At 44.1% G+C, this 20,803-nt stretch overlaps 1 protein-coding gene across 34 annotated transcripts in view; it reads right to left on the bottom strand.

The window, feature by feature from the left end:
- Positions 1 to 415: 415 nt before the first annotated feature.
- JAKMIP3 (Janus kinase and microtubule interacting protein 3) overlaps positions 416 to 20,803 on the bottom strand; it is a 90,942-nt gene continuing 70,554 nt past the window's right edge. For 16 of the 34 annotated variants that reach the window (XM_069797288.1, XM_069797289.1, XM_069797287.1 and 13 more), the window contains one exon: positions 19,960 to 20,095. Coding sequence is in view for 18 of the 34 variants with exons in the window: in XM_069797273.1 (XP_069653374.1) it covers positions 19,949 to 20,095 (147 nt within the window). In the remaining 16 variants the exon portion in view is untranslated. Of the gene's footprint in view, positions 2,760 to 5,452; positions 6,029 to 18,838; positions 20,096 to 20,803 lie in introns of those variants that run through there. The other 18 variants (XM_069797282.1, XM_069797266.1, XM_069797281.1 and 15 more) reach the window with 5 other exon arrangements.

Raw genomic sequence — 20,803 nt, 5'->3', positions numbered from 1 at the left:
AGCAGCCCAGGGACCGACCGCCTCCCGCCCCGCCCGGCCGTGACCATCCACCCGTGGCACGGCCCCGCTGCGGGGCCGGCTCCATCCTCTGCGGGAGGGCCGGTCCCCGGGGGGGGGCTCACACCGCCTCGCCCGGCCCTCGCTTCAGGCAGCGGCTTCCCCTTCGCCTCGGCAGGAGCTAGGTGGGCTTGATCCCACCGGCGATGAGAGGATGAGGGGAGTTAACACTGAGCTCAGCGGGAGGTAAGCGACCCCGCTGTGGGTTTGCAAGAACGTAGGGGATCGGTTTTTCAGGTGGAAGTTAAAAACGGTCAAGAAGTTACCGCGTTGTAAAAGAAGCGTCAGCAAAGTTACTGTAACCGAGCGAAGGCTTCCTTCCTGCAACCGGGGAAAAGAAGCAAAACAATTTACCGCATTCGAAGGTTTAAAACAGATCTTTTTATTAAAAGCTTACAATAATTTATGTATTTTACAAATGAATAGAAAGTCTCTCGATATATATCATATGAATCACAATACAAAAATATGTGTAAAATTCTGTAATTGATCAATCCAGCCCTATTTTAGGCCTGTCAATTACTGTTTCAGCACTGAACCAAACATTACGTATTTAGGGTACAGTCGTCAGGGTTATAGTAGAGCGCACAAGTCACGGCACACTGGCCATTGGGAAAAAACATTTTCTCTGGTTTACGTTTTGCATAAGTTTACAATAGTTCCTTTTTATAAAATGTACAATACGTAAGTACAGGGTTTGATACACATATTCACAATACGATTTCCTGAGTCTAAACTAAATCCATTTCTGTGCTAACGCCCGCTGCCCGTCGCGAGGTGGTGGCGGCATTCGGGGTGCAAAGGGAGCTGGCCTCGGTCCCCCCAGGGGGACCCCCGGGGCCATTTTCTCTTCACGGTCAGAAGTTTTGTTCCCAAGCTGTGTAAGGCACTCGAGGATACACTGAAGGCTACAGATATTACTAAAGCAGAATACTTTAAAGAATAGCCACAGTCCTCCAACAGCTTAAGCAAGAAGTACAGGCCTGAAACACGCAACGCACGGCTGTCGACAAGGCAAGCTGCAGTTCCAATGGATTTCAGTTTAGACGTGTTGCTCTGCGCAGGCGGCAGCCGGCCCGTACCTCGGCTGCGGGACGCGGGCAGGGAGCGTCCTGACCGCTTCGGCGCTCCTTCAGAAACTCTGCCTGTCTGAGCTAACGTGCCGACACACACACAGAGCTAACATTTCTCGCAGGCGAAACGTAGCGATCGTGCCGCATCTGTAACGCACCTCGTGATGCACTTGGTTTATCTGGCCCCTGTCGTGTCGTTATTTGAAGGACATCTGGAGAATTTATAAAAGATGCTTACGGGTAAGAAACTGGAGTGGTTGGCAGCCCCTCACTTAGGGCTGCTGGCCCGAGGAGCCGGCGCTCGCCAGCCTGAGAACGGCTGGGGTACCTCCCCGGGCTGCAAACCCCACCTTTCCGCTGCTGTGTTACACCTGCACTGAGGGACGGAGGGGCTGCAGGAAAAAGCCCCAGATCAGGGTGATGCCCACCCCTGCCACGGTCCTGTGGCTTTGAGACTGTGTTTTTAAAAGATGCGCACGACCCAGAGGTGAGAAGACAGCAAATGAGATCTGACACAGCTCGTCTCACAGATGAAGGGTGGCACTGTCTCCAGAACGGCTCCATGCCACAGTCAAGGACTCATCGTACAAACTCATTGTACAAAACGCCAGTGGGATCAAATGCAAAGTGACTGAAAATTGAGTGGAGACCCTTATGCTGAAATTAAGGAGCACATTAATGTAACTTTCCTGTCTGTGCATTTGTAAGAAAAACAGTTTTGAAAACATTCTTGGAGCCATTTTTTTCTTTCCTATGTACATATCTTTTTACATATAAATATTAACATGTACATAAGCATAATCCCTTATTTACACGTGTACCTGTCCTGTACAGTTAGCTTTTCAATTAAAAAAAACATGATTAAGAAAGTCTAATTAATGGGAAATGGAACTGAAATTCCAGACACATACACACCACGTGCAAAAGCACGGCCTGAGTAAACAGCGATGAAATGGATCCAAGCCACTTCCGAACGCACTCGTCGTCACCGTTCCCAGTCCCCAGCAGTGCACCGGGTACCGCGCACATCCACACCCCAGCAGCTCCCCGACTCCCGTGCTCCCCCGGGACGGCAGGGCTGCACCTTCAGGCCTTTCCCTTAAGGCGTTTCAGAGATGCCAGCACAGCACGTTCCTGCAGATTTCCAGCGAGAGTTCAGTAATGCCTTAGACTGCAGACAGTTACCTCAACTGTTATTTGCAGTTCTTCCAACTAAACAAAATATTTTAAGACTTTAAGTATTTAAGTAGAACTCAGAATGGACACGTGTTTTAAGCATGAAATGCTAAAGTAAAAATGTAGCTCATCAATGTAACCCCACTATTGGTATTTCTGTCTGGTAGGATTGGAATTTGTTAAAATTACTTGTATAATATAATCATATGCTGATATCAAAATCCATAACCTTTGATTTAAAATGTCATATTACTTCAGTACAAATATAACGCTTTTCTGAACAATCTGTTTTCTTACATTTTTGTAGTTCAGCTCCCTTTGCTGTTTACACTGTCCGGTTTAAAACAGATGATTGACGTACAAGTATCTGGAGAGTTTTTAGAATTTCAGTATCAAGGGATTTTCTTCATAGCTTTATAAACTCAACACAAGTTTTGGAAGCGGTGCAGGTACCTACAGAATAAAATAAATATAAGGATTAAGTACAACCAGGCTTCTCTCCAACACGCAATTTTTAGTCCCAAGCACTACAACATTTCTATTTCATGAGGTTTGCTAGATTGTGTTAAGTAGCTCTCAATTAAGTCTACAGTTGGAGTAGGCTTATCCAACTGCTGGTTTTTCTCTGAAAAAAAAAAAGAAAGATAATTTATTGAATGTTAAATGTACTATTTTCTCTAGGCTGTACCATACATTATATTATTCATTTTTCTTAAGCTTGATAGTTTTCAGTTAACACTCAGGACATAATGATGATAATGATGAATGATGCATTTAAAATTTGCGCCATCTAGCTTCGCGCAGCTTCTGAGGCCACCTTTCCTGAACACCACCTCCCACAGCATCCTTCCCCTTCGGAGCATCCCACTGCTGCAAGGGAATTCCCAGGACGTAGGAAGTGCTGTGGATTGGGACCCTGAAAGAGAGTGAGTGCATGAGCAGCGACCTGCAACATGCTGAGACACTGCCACTCTGCATTAAAGTCAGTAAATAGCAATCAGATGATTTGTTTGATAACTATTATTTACAAGGAGGGGTACAGATTATTCTCCTGTCAGAAACTAAAGGAAAGAAAGGCTAAGACAAGTCTAGCTAAATTTCTGAGCTGGCAAAGAGCTGGTAAAGAGAGAAGGCTGCCTAACTCGGTGGCAGAACATGCCCTCCAAGCAGAAACGATTCCCCCCCTCCATTTCCAAACCCAGGATTCAGCGGCCGTCCCGTATGGATATACATCCCCGTATGTCGCCAGGATAGCGATAGATGCTAAATTCTACTGCCAGGCACGGGGGACATCAAAGCGACAACGCAGCAGTATAAGCTACTTCAGAGAGAGTTGATCCCTACCGATAGTTTTATGTCAGTGTAATGGGCAGAGAAAGGAGAGGACAAGTTAATAACCCGCAGAGCCAAATACCACCTCCTCAAGCGAGAGGAGAGATAGCACAAAAGGACATCAGGCCCTCGGGTGGGAAGGGTGGCTGCCTTCGAGCTGGTCCATCCCTTTGTCTGCTCTGTTCTTGGACCATTCTTCATCGGTTTTTGCATTTAGCTATGAGACCAGTGTCAGACAGAAGGGCAATTTCTAGGGCAAAGCAGAATAGTTCAGCCGGTGAGCAGACAGGAAAAGAAGCCCCCATTCCCCATCCCTCCTCCTCCCAAACCTCACGGATAGGAACACTGAACCCTCCCTGCCCAGCACAGCCTTCTTGCACTGTGTGGGGAATCAATTAACCCTTCCCAGCCCGCCCGGCTGCCCAGCCTGCAGGTCCCGCAGGTTGGGTGGCTCTTCCTCCCCTCCACAGTGAGCCCTTCCCCGGCAGCCTCGAGACAGGGGCTACCCTGCTCGCATGTGGAAAAGAAAACCTCAAGAATTTTAATAAGCAATTCCTAACAAGACACGGAACTTAGAGAAATCAAGAGTAAATAAGACTGAATTTTAAAGATGCCACTTTGTTTTATGCACAAGTATGTCCCTCCAAAGAGCAACCAGGTAGGCAGCGCCAGGGCAGGGTAAGGAAGTCACAACGAGTTTACATGAAGGCAAATAACGGTGCTGTGCACTCACTGAAGATCATGTCCACTGCCATTTCAAATGTCACTTAAACGCTGTCTGGGGCACTGTCTGGAGGGCTGACGTTTGCTTATTTTAAAAGGAACACAGTTATCATTCTCTCACCATGCAATCTCCTGCCAAAGGGATTTTTTTTCAGAAATCTGTAAAAATGGGACAAAAGAAGCATCTCAAAAATGGTAATGGAGGGATCTCTAATATTTGTGCACCTGAGCCTTCACTGCTTGTGAAAAACTGCAGCTTCACTAAAATACAGCAATCCAGAAATGCAATTTGTCAAAGATTATGGATAAAATTTCATATGGAGAAGGAATGATTGCCTTTGTTAGCCTGTTATTATTACGCACAGCCTCTTACCAAGGCTGCAATGGAAAGAGATATATACATAAAGATAGATATAGATAGATATATATATGTTTCTTTCTTTATAAATGGTACTAAGGGGATTTGCTGGGAGTTTGTTTAAACACACCACCCTGAGCTGTAAATCCCATTTCGCATGCTCTTGCCTGTTGTATGGCCCTGGTAGGAAGTGAGGAGGCTGGCGGTTATGGATGAGACCATCCCCAGTGACGCTCAGCAGATGGACCATCTGCCCTTGCAGCCAACACTGACCCGCGCGTTAGCAGCACAAGCGACCATATGGCTGAGAGAGGCAGACACCGTTAGCACTGGACGTGCATCTCTCACAGTTGCTGGGGAAAATAGGAGAAATGTTCAGGGAATAACAAAAAGGTAACTAAACCACATAGGCAGTAATTCAACTCACTAGAGTTAATACTTTATGATATATCACTCTGCTTACATTAAGCAGAGTTGATAATCAGTTGAAACACGGGTGCAAGTTCAAATGGGCTGAAAATGTGAAATAATATTTGCTTGAGCACCCTTACAATGTGCAGTGAATGTCACCAGGAGGTGTGCTTCGTGGTGTGCCCAGTGTCACAGCCGATAACCTCGGTGGCTGTCTCGCTGAAAAGGCCAAAGACGCAGTGAATTTGGGGACTAAAATAGTCCTTTCTAGCCTGGAGGCATTCTGCTTAGGGCCGAATTGCCAGAAATTAGAAGAACGAACCTGAGCTGGTGGCTTCAGTCCCCAGCACCCGTCAGCTGAACACTTTTTGTGAGCCTGGGCTCGTACTGGTGCTGGTCCCAGCCTAGTGCTGCGCAGTGGCATTGCTGGCTGGTCCTTCGGGCACCCTGGGCACTGCAGGGAGGGCAAGAGATGCTGGAGGTGTTTCTAAAGCAGACCACCCCTCTCTCCCGACCAAAAGCCCGCAGGTACAAGCCTGAGGCTCTTGATGGTCTGCGAAACTTGAACATGCCTGGAACCCAGCTGCCCTCTGCAAGATGTAGGTGGGCCAATAAATCTGTCTCCTGGGACCGTTATCATACACTATGGGAAACCACAGTTCCAGAGGGCCCTCGCACAAACGCTGCAGGCCTTGGGGCTGGATCCCACCCTCACCTGGGAAACCACAAGCTTTGTCACTCGTACCTGTGAATGCGAATGCTCTCCTGTCTTCCCAGTTATCATCCATGCTGAGAATACAAAGGTGGAATTTCATTTCCGTGTTAAGAAAAAATGGGCTAGGCTTGGCTTCCTCTTTGTTTTCCCTTTCCTTTCCCACTAGATCCACATGCAGTCTCACTAAGAACAAAGTAATATGAGTAAATTTATGGCATATTCAGCCCCTGTCCTTATAAATGCAGATAACCCATTGGTAACTACTGCATGAGAGGGAGGAGGTCATAGAAAACAGGAAGATAAGAAATCATGAACAGAATGAAATATTGAGGGGCTTTATTTAATGATTTCAAACAAGAAAAAAAAAGTGGCCATTTAATTCAAATAAGTTCCACAGAATGGTGAACTTTGTATGTTGGGGAAGATGACGGGGCAGGTCCCTGGTGAGGAAGAGGGGACAACCCCTCTCTTTTCTTTTCCCCCTTTTTTTTGGGTTTTCTGTTTGTTTGTTTGTTTTTTTAAAATTTTTTTTCTGGGGAGAAAGAGAAAACTCTGCTAGTTGCAATGAAGTTACAGTGATTTACAGTAGCTAAAGATCAGGCTAATAATAGTTATGGATCTTTCAATGCTTACACAAATTACAGCTGCAACTACAGCTTAGAAAAAGTGCACCTTATTTTTTAAGACCTTTTTTGCTAATATCTGACTGTGCAAGCCAGGTGAGTGGTTGAAGAAGGCTCATGCAATTTCCCTAGTTTAATTCTCTACTGATTGAAAATGAGTCTCTGCAAAAATTCAGAAGCTTCTACAGGAACATCATCCTGCCTAAAGCTAAAATAAAATTTTAAGTGCGTGCTGTGGGCAAAGCTAGGTGGCTATAAAAACTTCATTGTACCTTTTGCCCACAGCATTCACCTGTGAGCGCAGCAGTGGCTGTGAGCACCCAGCACTCATGGTATCCCCTCAGCAGAAAGCTGGACATGATGCTGCCTGACTCCTGAGGTGCAAAGAGCGAGACCGATCCTCACCTGCTGCAACCAGCCCCGCTCACCTGCTACAACCAGCCCCGCTCGCCTGCTGCTACACCCTGGGAGCCCCAGGCTCCCTCAGTCCCTGCCCTGTCTTTCCCCAGCCGTTTGCTCACCCTGCCAGCTGCCAGCCCAGCAATAAATACCAGGGAGCAGGATTGACTGCATTCAAGGCCACGTTCAAATGGCTTCTGTGGCACGACTATCAGTCACCAGCTCCAAGAACCTAAAAAATCAGCAATTAATGATCTTTTTACTGTCCACTTCATTTGTTACTAAATTCTTAATTTTTATTTTGATTTTGGCATTTAAGTATTAAGAGCAATTTTTGGAAGATATCCCAGTGAATATGTTTATGGTGTATTTTGTTCCTGACCATACTGACTTGGAAAATTCTGGGTTTTCCCCCCCTTAATATAGTGAAATATACTAACTGAAGGAAAGTTACTCGACGTTACCAATTTCTGTTGATAAACCTTGTGAACATATGCTACGCAAAAGAACTATTCATGAGCATAAAAGCTTTCCAATTCATAAATATTTATCGGATTGGAATCTGAAACGCTGTTCCTGGGGCCCTGGGTCCCCCTGAAGCTTTTCAGCATCTTCACAGGATTGGGGCGAGCCTGGAGCCACGCTGCGTCAGGGCGGGTTGGGGATTTCAGGCATCGCCTCTCTAATGCGAGCTGCCTGCGCCAAGCCCTGACCTAGATTGGAGCGCAGAGCCCCCACCCTTCACCTCCCATCACTGGCGCTCAGCTGAGATTGTGACTAACAAGGGTAACAACCAGTACGTCTCATTTTTAACCATTTCTGTTCACTTTTCTTCACAATTTTATGCCATAACAGACCCACATGTGGGGCAAAGCTGGGTTTCTGGCATCAGCATCACAGTCATGAAGTATAAGTGCAGAATGCCAGGGGCTCTCACAGTGCAATTAGGCCTACCCATCTTTCTTTAATGGAAATAGGAGGAAATCTGACACAGATACGCTATAAACTACTTCTGCTACAGGACAAAATAGCGTTGATCCTTTGATGCTTAGTAGCAGGGTTTTAAAAAGCTGTTTCCTTCCATTACAAAGGATATATCTGTGAAAAACTTTTGGAAATAAACTGGATGCTATTCATTTTACACGCACACATATACATATATATGTGCATAGAAGAGGTCTATAGAGTTTTCTTTTCATGTTGGATTTTGAAACAGTGTGTAACAGAGAATTAGTAGGTTTATAATTAAAACTATTTGATGACTCCTATACCATCCTAAAAGCAGCACGTGACAGCATGGCCTTGGTTCTTGTACTCCCACCAGAACAGGTTAAATTTACCTATTTTAATCATGCATTGTTTTGAGAATAATGGCTGATTCTGCACTGAAAACTAGTTGTTTAGCCCTTTAGAAACCTGGTTTACATTAATTGCTGGTATCATCCTCTAATTATTGGGGGTATTTCATTTGGGTAAATGGTGCTTATGAGTGAATTTGTAATACATTTACATATACTTTTCATGTAATTGGTAAATGATGTTAGAATGCTTTTTAAAAAGACAAATCTATTAGAAGACAGTCATTATGGTATTGGAAAATATGGTACCATAGCTATAAAATATACTTACATGTTGTGTTATATATAAAATACTAGATAATATCATTATTTGTTACATACCCAGGAAACATAAATAGCATCAATTTGTTTTCCAGCTAAAGAATTTAAAATAATTGTCTTCTATATTTGCAGTAATGTGGATTTTAAAAACTTTATTAGCACTTAACCCTTAGAGAAATCTCTATTTGTAACATACAAGCAGTAATTCTATGGCTGGAATCGCTCATGTAGCATATGAATCTATCTGCTGCTGCGGCTGGAAGGGCTGAAGAGGCCATGAGGAAATAAAGCCTTTAGCTGGGAGCGTCTCCAGGGGCAGCTGGGGATCAGGAATTTCATATTTGGGGGACTCCTGTGAAAACTGCAGACAAAGAAGCCATTCAGCTCCACTCAGCCTAGTCAAGTTGTTAGTAATGGATTTTTTTGTACTTTCAAAATTAATCTGCAGAAAATGGAGCCTTTTGATGGCAGCAACAGGCAATGCCAGAGCTGAGTGTGCCTGCCTTGGCTGCTGGGGGAGGCAGGTTGGCACCTGCTCAAGCATCCATCCCTGTCCAGATCCGTTCAGAAGCAGGTATTGCAATGGTTCCTTCCCCTGCATTAGGAGAACATGTGCTCCGCTGCTAAATTCACAGCCAAGTCTTCCATACAATTTGAAAATCATAATTATACAACATAGCAGGGAATAAAAGCATCCCCCTGGTTCACCTATTCTGTACTAATTAGGCTCTGAAGGGCAATGGAAACAAACCATCGAAACAGCTCCGAAAGATATAAAAATAATGAAAACGTGACAATCTGTCAAGAACCTGGCTGCTCACAAGCATTGTTTCTTATTATAGATCACCAAGTCACAGATATGAGATCAGCTGCAGCATTAATATGTGACATTTAAAAAGGAAGGGTTTCAAAGCGGCGGGGAACCTAGTCAAGCCATAAATGCGGAGCTAATGCAGCAAACACAGGCTGACACCCCGACCGTAACTCGGGCTGCTCCTGGGGGAAAGGCAGCCCAAGGGCGAGAGTTCAGGGCAAGACGTCATCCCTGATCTCCGTCCTGATGAGGAACCCCTGGGTCCTCTGGGTTGAAGGCAGATACTTAATCTTACTGAAACATCGTTCTCTTTCCTAGATGACCTTTTCACAGCAGTTTTTAGGAAACACAGCTACAATTAACACTCTCAGAAATCTGTTAAATTATAAATTTACAGCCTTTAGGATTCTACAGTCACTCTCTTGGTACAATTAGCATGGGTTGAAAAGCCTGCTTTGATTTGAATAAGTGTGAATATTTTACAGTCCTCTTTCTTACCTTCATGACCATCACAGCATTGCTAACGCATGCTGGTATCTCCTTGACAGCCATTCTGACACTCATTTAATCTATTTGTTGTACCCCTAGGGTGTGTTCTTGTTTATAGCAAGAAGGAAATTGGCCATTGGTGCAATCTGTCTTTAGAAAAAGTCATTGACAGAACAAAATCTCCTACATCTGCCTCTACAGATCTGTGTAAGGCCATTACAGGTCTTAGTTACTTGGACATGTTCTTCTTTCCTGCAGGAGGTTTATCTGGGACTTCTAATGACCTAGAAGTGCAGACACATCCACTGTGCATACCAACCCCACCGCATACATGCGCTGAAGACCATCCGCATACCTGCAGCAAATGTGGTGGGCTTGGGATGTGCAGGACTGGAGGCACGCTCACAGGTCCTCTGCGCAGGGATTAGGGGCTGACCTCACAGGCTGGACACAACAGGCGTATGAAGGAAGCCCTCACATTTGTGCCACTGTGAAGCAGATGAGAGGGGCAAGGAGAAGTCCTGCTCCCCTGGATTCAGCAGAAAAATTCTCTTTGATTTTAGTGGAGCACAGTAACACCCGAACCCTATAAACAGGAGAGGTTTGTCGAAGATATAGAGCATCATCCCATGTACATGCAGCCACCCCTACGTTAACCTCTCCAGCACTGTCAGTCTGGAGCCATCCCGGACCTGATCTCCCCCCAGCCAGGCTGTCCCCTCTCTGCTGTCGGGCCAGCACCCCAAGAACCCCAAATCTGCACGCAGTGGGATTAGCTGCTGCAAGGTTTTCCACCCAGGAGTCAGTCTGACCTATGAAATTTGTCTTACACTTGTATTACATTTGGACAGTGTCTCCAAAAGAGCAAATAAGTACCTGCAGCTCGATTAATGAAGCCAGGTTGTCCATTACACTTTTCTGTGCGTGTTCTCTTGTGTCTGCTAGCATCGCTGACTTCCCGCTGCAACCTGTCCAGCACAGGTGAACCTCTGTCTCCCTCAGCCACCTGCCTCTTTTCACACCATCTGTAGGAATTAGTAACTTAATGGGAATTATTTGACACAATTACTTGGTTTGGGGCTGGGCAGGCAGATACACTGTGTTTCTGTGTCTTCATGAAACCAGACTAAAGCCAGAAAACTAGACGTTTAAGACTTGATAACACAACATCCTAATAGCTAATAATGCTAAATAGTATGTCAAATATTCATTATTCTCACCTAATTATCAAACCAAACATCTTCAGAATTGTGACTCTTCCCAATACATCTCAAAACGAAATCTTCACAATATGTATTTATGCTTCTATATATGCATATTATAATAGCATGGAAGGATACATAATGTCCATGACATCATAGAATATCTCAAGCTAGAAGGGACCCATAAGGATCATCGAGTCTATGATGATACATATGATGCTATCAAACAGTTGTACCACTTTTTCAGGCCCATTATGTGAAATCTTTATGAAAACCATGAATTCACAAGTTGTGCCTATCAGGACTGTGAACTAGTCATAAAAAATTAAGTTTAATCTAATTTAGCTGATTTGCATTTATGCTCAAAATTTGATTCTCCAGATATTTAAGTGTTTTGTTGTGCATCTTAGCTCTCTATCAGAAGCGAAAGGATGAGGCCCCTGACAGGAACCAAGAAAAGGTTCCTGCTAATTTATGCTAGAGTATGCTCAAAAATATTTTTTTTTCTTCCTTTGCTATTACCTATCAGTATAACAACTTCCCCAAAGGCTTTGACTGCTGCAAGCCTGCAAATTAATGCTATGCATATAAAAATGTATTTGTATATATATGTAAGGGGTGTGTACACAAGCATATTAATTTACAAATATAATGCATTTTTAAAAGAAAGTTCACTTTATAATAGATTTTGCAGCTAATTAATTCTTCAGGCCACTACTGTTTTTTTTACCCTATAAAAAGATGCGACTTTATTATTTACAAGGACTGAGCAAAAATAAAATTAAGGGGAAGAACACTTCAGATTTAATGACAACTGAATCTGCTATGCCTAGCAGTACTCTGGAAAATGAATGATTAAATGAATGATTATCTTTAAAAACAGCTCTGTGGAACAGGCTTTTACAATGCCAGTCTCAATTCTGTACCAAGGTATGCCGAACATGTATTTCGATTATGAATACTGATCTGTTGTTTTTACCCAAGAAAAACCCTATGCTGCTGATAAGATACAGATGTGAAACAATCACTGCGGAGCGTGTCTAGTCTGTGAGGCATGCCAGGAAATGGTCAGCTGATGTAGAAAGGTCTCGGTGGGGATTTGTTTGAAACCCTGGGCTTTGCCCGGAGTGTGCCTGCAGTTTTCTTTCTGAGAGAAAGATATGGGATGGAAGCTCCTGCGGTCTTGAGGGGAAAGCAGACACGACATACAATGGCTGCTGCTTTGCACAAATTTTCAGGGTGTTTACACTCTGAGAAAGCTCTTTGCTACTTCTCAGAGATACAAGAACACCCGTATGAATTATACTGTATATCAGATACCCCTACGACAAAATAGGAATGTGGGCTTTGTGATCATAGAGAGGATAAAGTAAAGGACTGTCCCGGGTTACTGCCCTTTTGTAACCTGTCCAGGAAGCACAACAAGAAGTTACTGCCATAATAAAACAGGTGCTCTACTTAGAAGGAAAAAATCTCAGCAGGTCTGCTTCAAATTGTTTTCCTGTGGGAGTTAGCAAAACAGTAAATTGCAGCCCCTTTATAAACTGAGACCTCTCCATGATGAAAGAGCTTTCCCAGATGTGCCACAAATCCGCACTGTGCTGAAGCTATCCTTAAGCACCAGTGATGTCGTTATTCCTGCCCAAGGACCTCCATCTCATCTCATCTCATCTATAAATTCAGACTGACATTGTCATTTCTGTGCATTTCAGTTTTTAACAATCCCTGAAACATCAAAGCAGAAATACTGTGCAACGAGACACCCTGCACTTTTTATATAAATCGATGATTATTAATCTGCTGGAAATCACTTTATTATTACTGAGCCAAATTCTGCTCTTTACTGAGATCAGGAACGTTACACAAAATATACAGCACAGTAAAAATGAGCAGCCTTTGAGTAATTTCCTCTATATCTTCCCAGGTATGCCATTTGCTCAACTGGAGTCTTCCTGATCGCTTGAATTTCCTCTACACAGTTCACTTTAAACAAAGATGTTTTGGGTCATCCTGCACAACAGAGACTTGCCAATTAGTATTCTAATAATGTAGCTCATTAGCCTTATCTCCATACCCCTGTGAAGAAAGCCATTTACAACCCCTTTCAAAATGCATGAATATATATACGCAGAAGGCAGCTGATAGAACATTACAGGAAAATTTAAGCTCCAGTAGCTCATCATCTCCCCTGTGGATCATTTCTGGAAAAACGTGCTGCTGACCTTAAAAAAACCCAACCTCTTCTGGCAACTAAAGCACACCAATAAAAAAGAACAATTTGATTATGGAATCAATATACAAAGTAATTTAAAGAAAAGTAATTACCTACAAAACAAACGGGTTCACATGGACAGATCTAGCACTGGTGTTGAAGAAGGTGACCCCATCAGGAGCTGTGTAGGCATTCGCTGGGGGAAATGCCACCCTACTGCAGTGCACACTCGCACGTACTATCCACAATTAAATAAAAAGATCAAATTCTGAACATTTGAAATTGGTATTTCTAATTGCTGCCTACAGTAGGAAATACATTGTATATTCTCAATTAAAAATGTTAAGGCCACCTCTAAAAAGAATTTATACTGATGTAAGAAATACAAGGGCTAGAGGATCTGAGAATAGACGGGTTACTGTCTGAGCTCATTGTCCACAATGAGCCTAAAGCTGGTTTACTCCTCGTCAACATCGCTGACAGTTTTGGGGGGAGAGGCACCTCCCCATGCTCCTGGAGCACGTGCTGCTCCACAGGTGCCCATTAAACATGGCAACTCTCTTTCAGACAGAGGTCTTCTCTCCATCCTTCTATCAGTGAAAAAATGTAAATAATCTTTTAATATTAAAATTTCCAATGTTTTAAGATTGACATAATTAAGATTGTAATTACAGTACTATCTTCTATTACCAATAGGAAACCTTTACAGTCATGGATGAAACTGGATCACCACCCAGATGTGATACTTCTTCATGGAGGGAGTATTTCTTTGTAAGGGTGAGCACAGGACCTAATTTTGTCATTCCAATTTTATCTGTGTCAGTCTTCCGTACTGCTTAACATGAGGTAACACCTCATGTGTAGTTATCAGAAGGAATTTAGTTACAAAAGATATTGCGTGGTAGTGATGGGCAACTACTCCTTTTCCTCAGACACATGCGTTTACAGACTCCTTCAAGCACCAGTCTCAAAGCTCTCCATTTTACATATGTGTACACACACATACACACACACACAGTGTATCATACTTGGTAAAACTTTTTACCTATAAAGGAAATAATTGCATCGATACACTGGAAACCACAACCTAATAGCCTACTCTGTGTTTGGGACAATTTTTCTTACTAGAACAGCTATTGCCAGCAAGGGCAGAGGGATTATTGCCCACACTGTACAACCCCCCCATAATTTCTGCTACAAAGCACTGCCCACTCTGACCATAGAGAAGTTTGGTCTGTGACCACCCCCCACTTGGCAGAGCTGGCTGTGGGCAACAGCATCACGCTGGAGCTCTTCCTTTGTGTTTATTTAAGTCCCAGGCAGGGCCTGGGGGTGAACGGGACTTTGGGTTTGCTTGTCTCTCTGTCCCCCCAAAGCAAAGGCAATGCGGGAGGGGTAGGGAAGGACCGAAACTCTCTCTTGCAGGGGCATGGCTCCCTGCCAGGTTGGGGAAGTGGGACACATCCCCACTGACCTCCCATGCTGTGGTCCTCTCTCCCGCCACACTGGTGGCCCTGGGAGCCTTTGGGACCATGGGGGCTTCCCCCGAGAGACCGGGGGAATGGGACGGTCAGTAGCCACCTCCTGTGGGGTGGTGGATGGGATGGGACCACAGATCGGAGGGGTGTACACAGCTTGTGGGGACAAGGGGAGCAGGACAGGAAGCTTGTAGAGAGCAAAAAAACAGGGAACAGGGAAAATTATCTTCTGAAACCCAATAGCATCATGTCCTGAGCAATTCCAACCCGAGGGACAGGTTTCCTTCTGATGATATGTGGAGGCTCAGGGGTTTGCACCTGAAGCCAGAAAGCCTTTTGGCCAGATATATGAAATGTGAGTCTAATGTGGGGATGTAACTCCCAACATCCATTTAGGATTTGACTGAATATATGCTTAGAGACATGCCACTGAATTCCTTGAGTACGTGCATTCAAGTACAAGCTTTTGCATCAAGTACAGATTTTTGTTATGCAAATCTGGGCTTCAGCATGTTTCAGATGTTATTTCTTTTGAATAAACAAATATCAAATAGAGTTATAATAAATGTTGGGTTTTTTAATTAAACTAAGATAATTTGGGGAAAAAAAAGTTTGGGGATGCTCAAGCCCTTCTACAAATGTAAAAGTTACTATCAAGAAAAGCTCCTCTTAGCTTAACGGACAACTTATTTATTTGGGAATATGTGAGTGCTACCTACCCCTGGGTGTCTCCAGTCTGACACAAACACACACCAAAAAATGACTAAGATAACTGCCTAAAGCAGCTTCCGAAAACTGCTTAAAACAAGGCAATAGTCGATGAAGCCGCGGTTTACCACCCTCCAGCCCACAGTATTTCCAGATTCCTTTTGCCTGCAGCACCCTCCGGTGGCTGATGCCGCTCACCAGTTTCTCTGCCACCGGGCACCCCCCGGGCACCCCCAGCCCGGTCCGGCTGCGGTTCACTGCCACCTGACAGGAGCGCTTCATCTTGTAGTGAAATTTAAATTTGGTGCATAATTAATGCACACATTTGGTGCAGAAATAATACTGTTTTACAAAATACTTGAAACCACAACTTTCCCTGTGCTTACGACACATGCATTTATACACACACACACTTATATCAAAATGTTATTAGAAGTATGCTGAGAAGTTAATCAGTCTTAAACCAAGAAAAGCCAAAGGCACTCGTTGGACCCTGACTGGCCTCCTGTGCTGGGGCTGCCTCTGACACTACTGTCCCACGCTGCGCCAAACGCCCTGTGTCGCTCATAGCCCGTGATCCCTATTCCATATGTCTCCCTTTCTTTCCTATTTCTCCGAAGCATGTTCCAGCACATCCCGGGTGCATCGAGCACCCTGCTGGGAAAGGCTGGGGTGTAGCCCCCACAGCCTCCTCCGCTCCAGCTCCCACCCATGGCTTCAGCCCTTCCCCGTAGGTGGGAGATTGTGCCGCAGTGCGACTCCTGCTGCACGCGAGCACTGCTGAAACACAGACGTGTAGGTGTGTTAAGGGTGTAATAATGGTATTATCCTGAATGCCTCTAATAATAAGCACACATTAAGATATATCAACTGTATCCTGGGCTGCATCCAAAGAAGTGTGACCAGCAGGTGGAGGGAGGTGATTCTCCCGCTCTGCTCCGCTCTGGTGAGACCCCACCTGCAGTACTGCGTTCAGCTCTGGGCCCCCAACATAAGAAGGACCTGGACCTGTTGGAGCGAGTCCAGAGGAGGGCCACCAAGATGATCAGAGGGCTGGAGCACCTCTCCCACGAAGTCAGGCTGAGAGAGTTGGGGTTGTTCAGGCTGGAGAAGAAAAGGCTCCGGGGAGACCTTATAGCAGCCTGCCAGTACTTAAAGGGGACCTACAGGAAAGCTGGGGAGGGACTTTTTACAAGGACATGTAGTGATAGGACAAGGGGTAATGGCTTTAAACTGAAAGAGGGCAGATTTAGATTAGATGTGAGGAAGTTCTTCACTGTGAGGGTGGTGAGGCACTGGAGCAGGTTGCCCACAGAGGTTGTGGCCACCCCATCCCTGGAAGTGTTCAAGGCCACGTTGGATGGGGCTTGGAGCAACCTGGTCTAGTGGAAGGTGTCCCTGCCCATGGCAGGGGGGTTGGAACGAGATGATCTTTAAGGTCCCTTCCAACCCAAACCGTTCTATGATTCTATGAACTCAGAGTCTACAGGTTTGCCAATCCCACGTGTCAGCACTTAATTTTTGCTTTAGCAAGTGTCTGAAATGCCTCCACATAGCACGGTAGAGCAGTCTGAGACCCAGAGGTTAACCACCCTCTTGCCAACGCTCCTGGAAAGCCTCGTGCCATGTCTCATGCGAAGCATGGCCATGCAGGTGAGCCATGCCCTAAGCAGAGCTGCTGGCTGGCCTGACCAAGCTGCAGGTTATATTTGTGCTCCGTACCGAGATCGCACTGCCTGCGGTACCCAGAGCTCTCCCGCCCATCATCTGCAAAACCACAAAGCTGGCACATGCGGGGATCCGGCTAATGGCAAAACTCCATGTAGGGAAGTGTTGGTGTCTGAGCTGCTCAGGAACAAGCTGGGGTGCCTGAGGAAAATGGCAATGGTGTTGTGGTCCAGAAGGCCAAATGATTTTCTAGTTTTTCACAATGTTCCTTGTTAAAAACACACATTCTTGATGAAAAGCAACATTTACTTGAAATCTAACTTTCTGTTGAGAAGTTGTTTTAACAGATGTTTCAGAAAGCCCTAATTACAATCCAATGCATTTTTATTTCCCTCCTTTGACAGCATTAAAGTTCTTTTTTGGGTTGCTAAACACGTAGATCTCATTGATCTTACTGCCCAGGAAACATCAGTCCCTTGGGGACTGGCATGACACTGACAGGCACAAAGGATTTGGACCACTCTCTAAAAACTAGCAGGGCTGAGATGTACAACTGCAAGTTTTGAAGAAGAGCGTGCATCATCGCCTCTAACTGTGAGCACAGATCACCTCAGTGAGCATCATGTAAGACAATTTCTAAGACTTCCTGTGTGCATCCCTCTGTATGTAGACAACCTGTGTCTGATTGCTTTTAAAAGCAGTAATCTTATCTAGAGCAGCAAATCAATAACCTGCAGTCAAACACCTTAAGATCAGAGAGATGTTCAAACTCAGATTTGATAGACATTCTGCTTAGAAAAAGTATTTGGAAAAAAAAAGAAAACTGATGAGATGAAGCACAGAGAGACAATTCCTACTTTAAAGCAGAAACAAGTCCTGTGAGAAGTATTAGCTCTAAGAGGTGTAACAAGTTATAGACAAGTTAACAAGTACTGGGACAGCCCCAACAAAACTGAAAAAAGAAATGGCCTCCAAGCAATATTCTAAGTGCTCCAATTTGCCTATTGGCTTGCCTGTTGACTGAGTTATTCTGAGCGTTATCCACAGGAGTGACTGAATTCTATTCCAGGGTATTTTTTGGAGATTTGAGTATTTTCCCTCATTTTGGGAGAGATAACAGCATCCATCAAGCAGTGGTCTTTCTGGGCATGACAGACTCCCCAAGGCTGTGATAGCAGCGATTTCTCGCCAGCTGTCTAGCCAGGTTCTGGTCCTCTGTCTAACATTCCTGTATTCTTCAATATTCTTAAAAAAAGGCAGCTTCGGACAGTGCTAGGGTGACCACTGCTAATGTCCCCATCACATTTACCAGCCAAGTGACATATTACCAGCATAACTTAGAAAAAAAGTAAGTGAAATTGTGAATTAAAATACTTTTCTGAATACTACTTGTCTTTTCAATCCAAAATGAAAAATATTTTCAGCTACGGCATTTAAAATACATATAGTTTTAAAGTAGCATGATTGCTTGTTGTGCATACAAATTTGATAGTGTAGTTCATTATGTCCCTAGTAATCTTTTGTTAAGAGTGACCACTGATCTAAAAACATAAAGTTAGCATTTGTGATTATATCATACTGAAATTCAATACCTAAATTACTAAAGTAAACCAGAGATAAACAAATAATGTTTACATAAAGACTTTGGTAACTTCAAAATTTTCTGTGTTATCATCAGAAGCATTTTAACCTAAGCAAGAGAGACTAACAGCCATGTACAGGAAGTTACATAGTATATATAATCATATAATAAATGATTCCAGTTGATCAGTCCATCTTACCTGTCAGGAGCTCTCATTTTGCTTTCTGCCTCGTGCTTCCAAGGGATGGGCAGATCCTCCACTGCATCCTGCGCCTTGGGGACCTTCACTGCACTGCAGCCGTGGAAAGCTGCGGACAGGAACTTGTTCTTGGCCTTCCCCGACAGCCCCAGGTTTGTGTGCTTGGCTGCAGTTCCCATATGGTGAATCACACTGTGGGATTTCTTTCTTCTGGATTTTCCCTTTTTCACCTGTTTTTCTAGAGGATCCATTTTCCTTCCCTGCTCCTGTGCCAGCCTCCTGGGCTTGAGCTCTGCGGTACTTGTGCTCCCTTGAATTAAGGTGACAAAATCTGTTCCCTCTTGCTGCCTCCCCCAGCCCAGAGTGTACAGATCAGGGATAATGTGTTTTATGTTCACTCTTTTCCAGGTCGAACTTTTTGCTGGGACAATGTTAAGCCTTTTGTCATCATTCAGGGACAGCAAATTATAAATTATTGTGCCATTTTTCTCATTGTGCTGTGGGCCATGGTCTACTGAAAACTCCCCCAAAAATTACAACTTGATTTCCTGAACATAGCTTCATGTTTTTCCCTAAAACTGGGCTTGCAGGATATTCAACAAACCATCGGACATACCCTGTGTTATGAAGAAATACCTTGGAACAAAACACTTCATTTTCATTTACATCTATCTTTTCATGAGTTACTCCTCTGGAACTCTTCCTAAAATCTTCTTTCAAGACTGATTTTTAAACAACTATGAATAACAAATATAAATGCGTGACATATAAAACAGGACACAGTCACTTCTACAGAGAAGCAATTTACTACCTGCTTAGCAGGGAACCAAAATATATTCAGTTTATCTGAATTAGTATACCGCTCCTTATGTAAAGCTGAGAGCTATTTCAAGCAGCAGAGCCAGGACTTCCACTGAAAGTTAGTTCAAGCAGCAGAGCCAGGACTCCTGGAAGGAGCCTGTGGCTGTAGGAGAGGGAGGGGTTTTTTGGCTTTCTTCTTTGTCGGCTTAGTTCTAGCTTTTCAAAATGCTCAGTCAGAGATTTCAGTGGTGCAGACATCACCTGTGCAGAAATTTCCACATACCCTAGTTCAGCTTCAGTCTGAAAGGGTCAGAAAGATTGCATCTTCCATCGCCAGTAGCAAAATATGAGAGATATTTGGGGGTTTTGAAATGGCAATGTCTCTTTTTCTGTCTTGGTAATCAATGCTGTCTTCCTGTTGATAACAGTAGAAGCAACTGTAGCTTCCTCAGTAGGCTGAAACAAGAAAAGATATAGAAACATGGATCAAAGAGAAGTGTATCTGGGCAACAATAACATGCATGAAATTTCTGTAAGGGTTATATTTATAATTATCTGTTTGAATTGTACAACTGATAAAAAAGGATTTGTGTTATATTCCATTGATGTTGATGACTAATAGGGAACGTTCTCCATGATGTGGTAATTTCTGCCATCTCTGGAAGCACAGATTGGCAATTTATCTCCTATCTACATGGGGAGAAAGGGAGATTTAGGCAATATCTAGGGCCCTATGGCATGATGCTTGGAGAAACACACACTTATAAGTGACATGTTCCCCCCCAAACCATTCTAGTTGCTTAGCCTGAAGGCAGGACAACCTGATGCAAGAGGTTCAGCCTGGCTGCGAGCGTGTCAGAGACCTCAGCTATGCAGGGAGAAGGGGCAGTCAGTTTCCATGGATTTCCAGCAAGGATCAGCTGGAGCAATCCCCTGATGTAGTCAGAGGAGTAAGCACAGACTGTGTGTTTACCCTGGTTTGCTAGAAGTTTCCCTGCTTTTAAACCTGCTGTGTTTTTCTCTTTCCTTGTCCTTCCCTCTGAAGAAGGAAATTCTGTTTGACAAGTTTTTAGCCTGCTGGTGCCTAGGTTTCACATTTTTTTAAAGGCTTTAGAGATTTCAATTTTGGGGTTATCTGGGGCACCCAGGAGACCTCCTAATACC

The sequence above is a fragment of the Haliaeetus albicilla genome, chromosome 11 (assembly GCF_947461875.1).
Source record: "Haliaeetus albicilla chromosome 11, bHalAlb1.1, whole genome shotgun sequence".
NCBI classification, from domain to species: Eukaryota; Metazoa; Chordata; class Aves; order Accipitriformes; family Accipitridae; genus Haliaeetus; species Haliaeetus albicilla.
Note: the sequence above shows the minus strand (reverse complement) of the source record. Positions and strands in the feature narration are given on the sequence as shown.